Source organism: Apaloderma vittatum, unplaced genomic scaffold (assembly GCF_000703405.1).
Source record: "Apaloderma vittatum isolate BGI_N311 unplaced genomic scaffold, ASM70340v1 scaffold7991, whole genome shotgun sequence".
NCBI lineage: Eukaryota > Metazoa > Chordata > Aves > Trogoniformes > Trogonidae > Apaloderma > Apaloderma vittatum.
In genome coordinates, this window is record NW_009699566.1 from 74,938 (window position 1) to 88,743 (window position 13,806).

The window sequence follows — 13,806 nt, forward strand, 5'->3', positions numbered from 1 at the left end:
CTGGCAAACTTGAGATAATCTCTGTTAAGATGGAATCGATGATCCCAAGGGTCTTTTCCAACCTGAATTGTTCTATGATTCTATGATTCTGATTCTAAGCTCCTGGTAACACAAAAAAAGGGCCATCATTCATGTGCACCTGCTTTGGGTGGTGTTGGAAGTCATTTACACAAATCAACCCTTCCACACTAAGTGATGGATGTTACCAAGCAGGATGTGCTGGTGCAGAATCACCATTGCCTGTGCTCAGGCACATTTTTCCAATATGCAGCTTGTTGACGACTATAATTAGATTTTTAACACTCAGTCCTACAGGTTACAACAAGGTAACTAAAACTTAAAGCCTTTCCAAAGATGGCTAAACTTCTGCATTTGAATGTAGAGCCTTTCTACTTCTGCCCTAATGGAAGCAATAAATGCTACCAACTTCCAATAAATGAGCATCTCATCTCCAACTAGAAATTGCAAGCTTCAAGGCAATTCCTCCCAGTTCCTGGCAAAGCATTTTATTACGACTATTTCACGAGAAGTTCTTCTCTCTTGATGTCACCTTTGAGAATCTCACTTGTTACAGCAGAAGAGATAAAAATGTGACAGTATAAACTGTAGTTTGTATTTGACAGAAAGTATTCTGAGTAAAAACTATATTTCAAACGAAATTGTTCCCTTTGTGGTTTTCATTATACTTAATATTTTATTGGATTATTTCCACTTTTACCATGAATACTTCTTGCTCATCTTCTGCACTGTCTATTATGCTGGAAAACAAAACTAGACTGATCAGTTTTGCCTTTGAATTCCTTTATCAGTTAACAACATGATAACTTTATGCTTAAATTGCAAACAGTGGCTGGTGAAATTTTAATCCAAAACAATAAAATTCCTAAACTGAAATCTTAAAGCTGTTTCTGGAAGCATTTCTCTTAATATCGGATTTTGCAACTTTTTGAAAGAATAGAATCAGTATTTTATGCCTACATTGTGCAAACACATTACATTCTGAAAACAGAAGTATTTAGAGGAAGCAATTTCTTCTACGATTAATGAGCTAAAAAGAAAATCCTGTTGCTGTTACAATTCTTGCACATCAGGCAAATACATGGAACAGATCAGCATGTTTTGTCCAAGGGTTGGAAAGCGTCTTAGTGACTCCCAACTGTCCGTAAATATATTATACTTAAGAAAAACACGGTGCTCCAAGCTTGTAGATAGAGTAATATCCCTACTCAGGATATAGACTCCATCATTGTGGAGAGTGCAAGTCAAGTTAAGACCCGATTTTGATGTGTTCTCTTTGAGGTAGAGCCATTCTTTGGTAGCAGTGTTGTAAGACTGCACAGTTAACACATCCTCACTTTGGCTGGATTTTTGGTTTGGTCCAAGTTCATGAATACAACCCCCTACCAGATATATGGTTTCTTCAACAGAGAGCATCTGCTGTTTGCGAACATGGACATCACAAAGTTGAAAGTTGGTCCAGGAATCAGAAGTGGGACAGTACTGCAAAATGTTCATATTCCTATCTGAAACAGAGGAGAGATATTTACAAATAAATAAATAATTGTATTAGAAGGTACTCATGAAGGAGGTTTCTTCCCCCTTACAAACTATATATCAGCCATTATTACAGATTGCTAATGTATTGCCATGCAAAAGCACAGCAGACCAAGAAAGAAATAATGATTATTGAGAACTGCAACTCTTTGCCCTTGACAATAAAATCTGAACACTCTGTTCCTTTGCAGAGAGAAAAAATAAGCTACTTCTGGCACATTACATGATGTAAGTGTTCTCAGGATACAGATTTTAGCAGATTAATCCCTACCTTTTAACTTATGCTTTTAATTTTGTCTCCAATTGATATGTAAGGATTTTTTATTACAAAGGAAATGGAGCAGTATTCTGCTCTCCAACAGCGATCACAGATGAATCAAATTATCATGAATTATCATTATTATGCTTCACTAATGGCTGTCAAGTGATGATTTATCATCCAAGCTTAACTGCAATACTTTGCATTTCATTCCATAAATCAAAGTTTTACAGAATAAAATTCGTAAAGCTAGCTACATTTCAGCAAGTGGCATGGATGATCTGAAGGCAGATGTTCAGTACTTTAAAAAGAGAGAAACACACATTGTCAAAATTATTTAAGAACCGGGAACTCCGTGCTCCAGCATCAGACAGAGGCACAGAAAAAAGCTGAAACTATCTACACTTCATTTACAACTCAGTGGATACATGTGTTTGCAATACTAATATTTTATGAAATTGTTACAATACTAGCCTGATTTACAGTGCACTGGAGACTCTGACTCTGTTCAAGGCTTCACTAAATTAATACAGAATGCACAGGACTCCTTAGCTAGTAAACTCAATTTCAGTCTCTAGAGACCTTAGCTTAAATCCAAACTCAAGTGGCAAGTGGTAACGGGTTTGTGGACTCCAGCCTGGCCTTTTAATAAAATCTATTCCATATTACAAGTCGATCCTGCATGATGATCTCCAGATGAGTTCCCAAGTGGAAGAGCAGGCAGTGACACACTGACAAGTTATGTAAGGGAGCAGGTATAAATAGCCATAAATATAACTGGATTGTCATGAATGAAGTGCATTAGCAGCACGATTAGAGTGGTGCTGCTTTAGCATTTGCTTGCACTCTGCTGATTTTCAGTCACTGTTTATTACTTTACTTTGCCTTCTTGAACTCTAGTCCACTTTAAATAAAGGAAAAAAGGAGTGAAACTATCATGGCAATGCTCTGTGAAATTGCTGATCAAAGTACTACACATAGATTATCTTTGTCTACAAACAACGTATCATTCTCTGACTCATTAGGAGGGAGAGAAATCCCAATTAAGTTTCTATGTCTATCTATAGCAGTAATCTTCCCAGGTAGAAAGTGCTGTGGCTTGAAAGAGGGCATATGAAATGGAAATCTATTGTGATATGGCCTTAATTTGCTCAATCCAGAGTGTGGATCTTTTATATTCACCAAAACAAAAAAAAACAAAACAAAACAACCAACAACCACCTTATCGTGTCTGACACAGAGTTTCTGTTAGGATCTAGGTTCACAAGTGAGAGCTGAGAACTGAAAGAAGGGTCTTTATTCCAGAAGTGTCATAATTTGCAGTGGGAAATTCCAGATCCTATCATCTTTTGGAAATTGCAGAGTCAGGAGAAAGCTCTATAAAGATCAAGAAAATAGCCCACAAAACCTACCAAAACTGAGGTATATCACAGAATCAAAGAATGTTAGGGGTTGGAAAGGACCTCTGGAGATCATTGAGTCCAAACTCTCTGCCAGAGTAGGACCATAGAGTCCACAGGTCACACAGAAACACATCCAGATGGGTCTTAAAAGTCTCCAGAGAAGGAGACTCCACAACCTCTCTGGGCAGCCTGTTCCAGTGTTCCGTCACCCTCACAGTAAAGACGTTCTTCCTCATGTTGAGGTGGAACTTCCTGTGCTCTAGCTTGGATCCACTGCCCCTTGTCTTATCATAGGGCACGAGTGAAAAGAGGTTGCCCTTTCCTTCTTGACACTCAGCCTTCATATATTTATACACACTAATTAGATTCTTCTCCAGACTAAAAAGCCCCAAGTTTCTCAGCCTTTCCTCATACGGCAGGTGTTTCGGTCTCTTAATCATCCTCATAGCCCTCCATTGGACTCTCTCAAGTAAATCCCTGTCCCTCTTGAACTGAGGGGCCCAGAATTGGGTGCAATACCCTAGGTGAGGTCTCACTAGAGCAGATTAGAGCGGGAGGAGAGCCTCCCTCAATCTGCTGGACACACTCTTCTTAATGCACCCCAGGATATCATTGGCCTTCTTGGTCACAAGGGCACATTGCTGTCCCATGGATAACTTGTTGTCCACCAGGATTCCAAGGTCCTTCTTCACAGAGCTACTCTCTAGCAGATCGCCTCCTAACCTGTACTTGTGCATATATACAGAAATACTAAAAATAAAATTAAATATAATAAAATTTAAAAATTACGTATTAATTGCTGCATGACTTTTATGTAGTGAATGTAATGAAATAGCAAATGAACCTCAGCATCTCTCAGATAGTTGAGCCTTAACAGTCTCCAGCATCTGTTGGAGAGGGTCCAGAGGAAGGCCACAAAGATGATCAAAGTGCTGAAGCACCTCTCCTATGAGGACAGGCTGAGGGAGTTGCGGGTTTTCAGCCTAAGGCTCCAGGGAGACCTTATCGTGGCCTCTCAGTACCTGAAGGGGGCTTCAGGAAAGATGAGGAGGGACTTTTTATAAGGGCATGTGGTCATAGGACAAGGGGGTGTGGTTTTAAACTACAGTAGGTTAGACTCAGATTAGATCTTAGGAAGAAGTTCTTTACTAGGTGGGTGGTGAGGCACTGGAATGGGTTGCCCGGGGAAGTTGTGAAAGCCCCTCCCTGGAAGTGTTGAAGGTCAGGCTGGCTGGAGCTTCAAGCAACCTGGTCTGGTGGGAGGTGTCCTTGCCCATGGGATGGGGGTGGAACTAGATGATCTTTAAGATCCCTTCCAACTCAAGCCATTCTATGATTCTGCATAACGTGGAAGGTGAAACACCAGTGTAATTAATTAGGAGGCCAGTTAGCTCAGTCAGCTGAGCGTGGCGCTAACAATGCCAAGGTTGCGAGTTCGATTCCCGTTCGGTCCCCATGTGTTGCCTGATCTAGTCGAGAAGTGGCGTCCCTGGCAACAGTGAGGCTGGATTAAATGATCTCTAAGGTCCCTTCCAGCCTAGGCCATTCTATGGTTCTATGATTCTAATTGTGGCAATTCTGGTTTCTAAGTTTGATAGCTGTCCTAAGCCAAGGTGCCACAGAAAAACTGATTCTCGTTTAGGAAAGGATCTTCATTTATAACAACCACAGGCATTTGTTGTCGTAAACAGTCTTGGATTTAAACATAAACCTAAATGTCAGTTATCCACTGCTCACAACTTTACACTGTTCCACTATCCTGTTTCCATTAAAAATGGCTTTTAGGAAAAAGATCTAGGGAATGAAGGCCAGGAGCAATTCCCTGAGGATTCCTATGTGGAAGAAGCAAGAGGCAACTCACTGACTACCCTCCTTCAGTTGAAACCAGAGGTAGTAACTACCGAATAAGGAACTTGGCACGAGGCAGCAATTCTGACTACACACCTTTGTTAATGAATTTTTCCGCACAGCAAGCGTGGTGTGCCAGGCTTCTTTCAGTCCTAGTGCCAGACATCAGGGAGCCCAATGCACCCCAACAGGCCCCCTAGTGGGGATGACCAGAGGACTGGAGCTGCAGAGAACACCACTCTGTGGCCCTCCATATGGACAGAAGCATGCCAATATCTCACACTTTCCTCAGTGAAGCTACCAGGTTTGGGGTCAGAATGGACCAGACAAAATGCTTTTGAAAGTTGTTATTATTACAAGAACTATGAGAGGTGGAAATGCGTATTTTATAAACTTTGTAATGATGCAGAGCTAGAATCTGCTCAGACAATAGAAGGGACAGTTTGTTCTAATGTCAGTTTAGCTTTGCTTGCAGTACTCTCTGTAAAAGCTGATCTCCTAATTTTATTCTCCATTTGGAAAAAGAAATTTAAAACTACTGTGGTCAAATGAAGTGGGCAAAAGCCTAGAGACAGGCATTTAAATTTATGCAATCCTGGTAAATAATGAACATTTGACATGAAAAATAATTACTTCTAAAACTCTGGAGAAAATGGTATTCCTCTAAAAGGATGTCACCATGTGCTTAATGAGTGAACAAGTGAGAACTCTTTTTAAGTGATTTGCTTTTCCACTGGATAAAGTAATTGTCAAAAGAGATTGCAGATTCAAATCCTTCCTTCCGTATAGTATCCTCAGAAAACAGGAAGTTAAAAATGTTAGTTCTTGCTTAAGGTTTTGATTAATTATTCAATTAATTTATATCAGTACTGAAAATCTTACCTATAGCTTGAATTTGCAAGTGAAACATTATTAATACATGAGAAATACTAACGCAGGAAGGTCTCTTTTTCATATTTTTCCTTCTGACAGCCTACAATATGTATTTTAAAAGTAACCAAAGTACATCTGTTGAGACCTCTCTTTCTACTGTGTGATCAAAATCTAAACAAGAAGGGCTAAGCTGGGTGCTGAAGTAAACATCAGTCTGTTCCTTGAGAACTAGAGAGGCCTAGGTCCATGTAGGCCCTGAAAATAATATCTGATTCCTTTATGTCAGAGCTAATTTTTTTGTTGTTTTCGTTTGTCAATTATTTTCTACCAGTGATTTATTTCTGCATGTTTTAATGAGTATTACACAGCTTTATGTATCAGTTCAGAAGATTTCTTGAAAAGATAAGAAAATTATCTGGGCCTTAGAAGCAATTAGGTTAAAAGAAAAAAAAATTGAAAGAAAATTTTCTACCTCGGGTAGTGTATCCTCCGATAACGTAGATCTTGCCTTTGCATTCGCAAGCTGAGAATTCTGCAAGAGGGTTTGGCATGGATGCCACAAAATTCCACCAGTCGTTTTCTGGGTTATAGCACTCCACGTTGGAAAGGGATTGACCACCGATGGCATAGAGCTTCCCATTTACAGCCAAAAGCTTAAAATTCGATCTGAAAGTAAAGATTGCAGGATTGAAATAGGTTGCTTAGATGTACAAAAAAATACAGGAAAGAAAGTTCTTCCTACCCAGGCTCTAATATACTCATCATCACTCACAACTTCCACCATCACTTTATGTATTACAGCATCTGAACTCTTCTGTGCAAGGCCAAAATTCTGCAATTACACTGCAATTACTTAGGACACTAACCAGAGATATTTTGGATGTTAATGATGTTGATGCCGAGTCTGATGAATATTTTATTTTAGATTTCAATCTGTCACAGTTTGAGATTTAAATGTTTAGTTAGCTAATGCGTTCAGTAGATGTCTCATTTTTACTAGGCTTTTAGTAAAGTACCGTTAGCAGAGAAAAGCACACTATATGTAAACACAGTCAATTATTCGAGTTAAATTTGCAGAAATTTCAAACAAGAGTTAACGAATGCCTAAGACTGTGTACTCGTCTTAGTCTGTAATATGAAATATCTTTAATAACCCTAATAAACAGAAATTTAAAGCGGTACACATTGAATCAAGTTTTGCAAAAGAAGGAAGAGAGGATGTCTTGTACAATATTCAGCATTAAACTAAATATGCTCTCCGACCCACTGAAATAAGACATACCTGTATATTAAGGTTCCACCCACAGCAGAACAAAACACATTACACTCTGCAGGCAATGCCCTGTTCTTTTATTTCTTACTCCGTTCCATTATGCTATTATATATCTCACGCATGGCAAAGGGCAACTTTCTAATGACTGAAGTGCAAGGAGCCTTACCGCTCACACTTTTAAGACAACACAGAGAGAAACAAACAGTCTACGGATATTAAAGGTGCAAGTCTACAGGAAGAAACTGGAGGACTCGAAGATGGAGGGTCTGCATGTTCAGCTATTCCTCCCAGCTATGGAAGCTGGTCTAATAAAAGATGAGCTCCTCTTTTCCTCAGAAACAGTCTCACTGTCTAGAAAGGTTGTTCCTTCTGTACTGCTGAGCCAAACTGAGATTTCACCGTGCAGCATCTGAATTAACTAGATGTGTGAAAGTCATTGGAATGCACTGGCTCAGCATAAAGTCAAACGAGGAACTGTGTTATGTCTGTAAAACTGAAGTGATGCTTTAGGCTTGCATTGGCCTGCTAAGCCATAAAGTGAGTTCCACTCTGCATGAATCCAAGATTCAAAACTTACTGCTAAGTAGTTTTGCAGGGTTTTGTCTGGACAAAATGAAGCCTGCTTAGCAGCAGACTGCCCTGCAATTTCTTTTTATTAAATATATTTGGAAAAAGAATTTGTTTCCAGATGGAATCATTTTGTTCTTGTCATCCTGATATAGCTTTGGAAACTAAAATGCTCCTTTGAAGGAATTAATTGCTTTTTATTCATTTTTTTTTTGCTGACATTTACAATTAGGTCACTCTGTTCATCTCCCCTCTACAGCAATTACGTTTTCCATCTTAGAGAATCCAGCATAACATGGCAATCAATAGCAGGTATGAAACAAAGATAATTACTTGCAAAGCATTATGATTTCCAAAGCAATGTACCTGTTCTAAAAGTTATGGTGAAAATTAAAAAAGTGTCAAAACCGCAAAGTGTAAATGTACTTTCCAAGCAATCCTTTAAAATCCAAAGTATGTTAGAAAGTGTGTAACTCTGTGTCTAGATGGAGATGGTGCAGGATTTTTGGCTTCTGAGTTCATACACACACAGAGATAACAGTTTCCCTATTCTCAGATATTCTAGTCAATTTTTAAACACGCTAAAAGTTCTGCCACAAAGGATGTGAATTAACTAAACAAGTATGTAGTGTCAGAACAGTAAAAAATTCAGGTTTCCTGATTCACATGTGCTTCTCTAGTTACCCTGTAATTATTCTGTCTGAATGGAGGTAATTTATCCAGTTTTGCTTAATGGCCTTCATATCACTGAATTGTTTCTTGCAGCACAGGAAAAACTGTCCAATGAAAGATTTGTGGCATAACTTCCAACTTCAATTATCCTAGAAGGAGGTCACATACATTTGTGTCAGTCATTTAACCACCTCCAACGCTTGTTAAAATGGATGGTCTTCAGTGGAAGTATCTCAGATTTATGGAACACATTAGCTATAAGGTTCTTTTTACTCAAAAGTAGCTGTAAGTATCCATCAGCCCACTGTATACAAAAATTTGGACAATGGCTCAGTATGTTATGAAAAACTTCTGCCGTTTACCTTTCCATGCCAGTAACAGCAGGTGTTTTTATGAAGAGTGAACATTCGGAAATATTTAGTGTATTTTTACACTCTTTTAATGTGTCAGAGCAGCTGGAAACAAGGAAAGCAAACACTGAGCAAACAGCCAGCTCTCCACAACTAAAAACTGTTCCATGGACTGCAGCTTGGAAACAACGGAGCTGAGGAGTCCAAGAGATACATCTGAGATTCACCTCCACTCACACCAGTGGGTTATCTAAACTTGGGGGATCAGAAGTACTTGCTTCCCAAATGCCAGGCCTAGTGCATACCCTTCTGGCTGGGACAAGTCCAGGTATGTGCTGTCGTCTGACGTCCCTTGCCTGCTCTGAAAGGAACTCCGGAAACACAAGCAGGAGTGAACTGCAGGGTTTTACCATAACTCAAAATATATTTTTAATTCAATAAAGACAAGTGCAAAGCACTACATGCACAAAGGAAGAAAAATGTAACACACAAAGGAAAAGGATCTAGGGGTCAGAATGCATAACTTTCTGAATAAAAGACAACATCCAACAGCTTTCAAAAAAACAACCTTACATTGGTCTAGATCGCATTAACAGCCATAGGTGTATCTGTAGGAGACCACTATGAAAGTGGCTTTAAAGAGGACAGCAAGCATTCTTCTTGTTTACTGACTGATATCAGTTATTTAGTAAACAACGAGAAAAGGTTAGCTTAGATGTTAGGGAGGACATCCTGATCAGAGGGGTGGCTAAACATGGGAATAAGTCATCTGGGAGGAAGAAGGCTGGAATCTACATTGCTGAAGGATTTCAAGAACAAGTTAGATATGTATTTGCAAGGTAAGCTTGGTTCTGCTGTAGAACACAAGGCTTGGACTAACAAACCTGTGTGGCCTTCCTGCCAAATGATCATCTTCAACCTTAAAATTTCTCACAAATCAGATGACTTCTTTATTCTAGAGTTAAAGCATTTACAACAGAGATGAAGAATCATGAAAGCACAGTTGCGAAGGCAATTCCAAGGCATTTTATATTTTTTGCATGAACCACTATTTTTACATTCCCTAGATGAGTCTGCAGAGCACACTGCATCCAACACTTGGCTTTGGAAGCGTGTGATACAGTTGTGATAAATAAGACATTAATATTTCTACTTTAAAATTTTTTTAAAAGGCTATTTTTCCCCAACACAGAAGAATTTTGAGTGAAAAAAAAGGTATTACAAGATGTGGAAAGAGAAGGTCTCATAAACCACTACCATTTCCCAGGAGCATTATCTCCTATATTCCTATAAAAGTCCTCAGAGTGGCCGCAGTTCAGGCATAGATTACTCACAAAAAACCACGTTCCACGTGCATGTGTATAATCACAGCCAGGGGCTTACAAGGGTCTTCCAATCCTGGAAGACTTACCTGTCATGAGTAGGAAGGTTCTGAAGGAAAAAAGAAGTGGAATATGCAACTGTAACTGGCATATTCAGTAGAAAACCTATTTTTTCAGGTTTTTTTTTCAGTAGAAAACCTATTTTTTAAATAGCAAATTTCAACTGGCAGCATCAATTCAAAGAAAAGTATAGAAAGGTATTCAAGGGCATTACTTGAACAGTCCCCCAACGTACTTTTTTACCTTCTTGTCCCCAAAGACCACAAGTCCTCTTGGGCAATCCTTTTATGAAGTTTTGTCCAGGAAAAGGCCAGGTCATTCTCTGAAGACACTATTCCAAGTACATCAACATCTTTATAATGAAAAGATTTAGAAACTGTGATCCGTTATGGGTTACTTGTGATCAGCACTAGATTTAGCCTTCAGATGATGAGAAATTCCAGGCTTAGTCACAGGCTTCCTGTATGAGCCTGAGCACATTAGTTTATCCATCTCCCTTGTGTTCATAAATAGGGAATAATATTCTCTCAAGAATAATATATAAGAGTTACCTACTGTGAATAAATCTGAAACTATAGTAATAAAACTACTACATCTAGAAAGAAAGCTAAGAGCTTTAAACTAAACTGGAATGATTGCTAAGTATTCAGTACACATCTGATGGCTTTGCCTCCTGCTTAGAAGTTAATATTTCATCTATGCATGTATAGAGAATGCCAGCGTCCGGGGATTCTGTATTACAACAACGGAAATAATTAAATATTAAAATATCATAGAATTTACAAGGTTCATTGAGGGCAGAGAATTTCTTTGTATTAACAGCAAATCAGCACAATTATTTCCATAATTCCTGAGCCTTCCCTTAAGGCCAACATATGCATCCATTCATAGAGACCACATCCAGATACTCTGTTGTCTGAAGTCAAACCAACTTCACTGGGAACTAGAACCCTCCCTCAAAGTATGTAAAAAAAATCAACTGTGGGATGTAATTACATCAGCTGACATAAAGTTATTTGGCAGACAGTCACATGACTGTAAATCCTACGTAGCACAGTGGGCAACTGCCGTGCTTACGTTACTACTTCATAACAAACTAAAAATACAATGCTAAGCAAACCGCAAACGTGTGGCTCACAGGCATCAGTGCTGTTCGTGTTGAATGCAAATTCCCTGATCCCAAAAATCTCCCTGCTCTTGGCTCCTATGACTCAGGCCCTCCTTTCCTGCGTTCTGGCCACAAAATATCAAATGGGTCATCAGACAGCTGAAATGGTATGTCATATAGAAGGAATAATAACTAATAACTGCAGAGTTGAGACTCCATGAAGATGTTAAACCAAAAAACATGTTTTGTGAAGGTGTCAGCAGTTGCCATGGAAAAAACCTTCCCCTAACTATCATTCAGGGAGCAACACGCTCACTTGCTGCTACCTTGCATTCTAGGTAGGGGCAGACATAACTCTGAGTTCTTCTTGGCCTGCAATAACTACCATGAAATGTAAGAATAGAGATTATTTTAAAAATATACATTTGCATGCTACTTTTCTGCAGTAAATCACCAATTTGAAGTTCTACGCCAAGCAATACCTTGCTACCACCTGTGATGGTCTTCAAGACTAAGTTGGTATCGAAGTGCAGTTGAAAATAGTCATATAAGGAAAAAAAAATAATCCGTCAGTTTATTTCTGTTATAAGGATTACATATCCTAGACAAAAACAAGGCAAAGTGTCCACAGGGGAAAAGGCCAATCTAAAGTTTGAAAAGACAGGCTGTAAAGTGAACAAAGGGCACAGAAAAAACACTTTTTTAAAAAGCCCCCATTTGCCATGCTACACAATCATCACACATAAATAACAACATATCTCTTGCTATACACATCACGCAAACCAATGCCAAAATGTCTCAACATGGGACTCCTATGTTTAAGTTAATTCCCATAAGAGATGCTGTGTGGGCTGTGCCCATCATCCTTTTCGACCGAGGTCAACGTGCTCTTAGTTGCGCTCATGTAGGCAAGACAGATGAAGCGAGGCTGGCTAAAACATGTCAGCTCCCACAGGTTCCTTGGTAAAGACTGCTTCTAGTTTCTAGGAAATATGTTAGAAAAGGTGTTTGCAGTGTGTAAAAGCTAAACACTCCTTGTACAGATGGAACTTTTCACAACACTGTTCCAAGAAGGCTTAAACACTGAGAAAAAAAAATGTTTCAGTTAAGAAAAAGCTGTTCTCATAACTGCAGTGTGATGAAGGTAGACCAGCCAGAACCTTGGCCAGGGAAATGGCCTCTCTTCTTTTCTTAAACATAAATGTCAAACAAACAACTCAAAAAGATAAAGGAAAAAAGTAAAACCATCAAAATGATGAACGATTCCCTGATCCAAATATTCTTATAAGATGAGAAATTTCTCACAATATTCGTGACATTTTTCTGGTGATACTGCACTGAAATGCAGGCCCACCAATCATCTGGATTTTTATCAAAGTACAAAACAATGAAAAACTGAAAACTGCTCCAACTAGATTTTTTCGGTCACCTCCAGCTTTGCCGGCTTGCACATCTCCACTAAGAGCAGGAAAACTTGTCACAGTACTGGAGCTAAAATATATCTCAAAGAAAGCAGAAGAACTTTATCTTTGGTTTGTTTTGGTTTTTTTAAGAAAAAAACACTTTTTCGTTATTTCAACTAGAAGCAAGACAGCTGTCTGGAGAGGCCAGCTCCTTGCATATTACCATTTAAAGGAAAAGTGGGAGCCCCCCGCCATTTCACAGGGAGGTGAACGAGTGCACACGTTGGAGGGCCCTAGCACAGCCCTCCTCTGCTGACACCCAGCTCATGTTCTCTCACAGCTGAGGTCTTAACCACCAGCATTTACGCAACAAAGTCCTGTCCCCCTCACCCTTCCCTTAACTCAGCAGCTCCCCGCGCCACGCAGAGGCAGCCCCAAAGCAAGAGAGGCAGCAGCACTGCGCTGCGATAGGATGCTGGTAAGGACAAGGTTTGCCAGGCCTGCCCAGCAGCTTGCTGCCAAGCCATCGCCCAGAGGGTCCTTCCCACCACACAAGGCAAGAGATGGGAGGGATTCAGGGCACAGAGACACGTCTGAATCACTTCCCATAATGCTGACTCCAGTCAACATCTCGTGACTCAACAGGGTCTCTTTTGACAACATACATGGACACACGTGTATTTTGGCGAGTAAGGGTTACCTCTTCTGGTTCATTGAAGCCAGCTGACTCCATTCGTTTAGGCAAGGGTTGTAACAATGGGCAGCCGAAATCTCCTGGCTGGTGATCCTGTAGCCCCCGACAATGAACAGGTAGTTGTCCAGCATTGCCGACCCGTAGCCTCGGACATTCACCAGATCAGGGGGCAGGTTGTTGGCCAGGGGCAGCCACCTCTGTGCTTCCTCATCATACCTCAGCATAGACCAGGGGGCTTCCACCTGAGGGTGACAGCCCGGCGGCAGGCCCAGCGAGGAGGCCCCCATGAAGTCCCCGATGGCCACCAGGGTGGCGGTGCCCCTCATCCGCCTCTCCTTCAAGTGCTGCTGGAGAGTGTGGGGCAGGAGGAGATGTGGCCGGGCGTCGGGCCTCCGCAGCACCTGGTGGTAGTGCGCGGCC

The 13,806-nt window shown here is 40.2% G+C and overlaps 1 protein-coding gene across 1 annotated transcript; it reads right to left on the reverse strand.

Moving 5' to 3' along the window:
- Nucleotides 1-1,071: 1,071 nt before the first annotated feature.
- KLHL42 (kelch-like family member 42) lies at nt 1,072-13,799 on the reverse strand (the record flags this gene model as incomplete). Its single annotated transcript, XM_009878424.1, has 3 exons — nt 1,072-1,523; nt 6,410-6,603; nt 13,393-13,799. Coding segments are annotated over 3 exons (1,053 nt in total), but the record flags the coding sequence as incomplete, so codon positions are not given.
- Nucleotides 13,800-13,806: the final 7 nt, after the last annotated feature.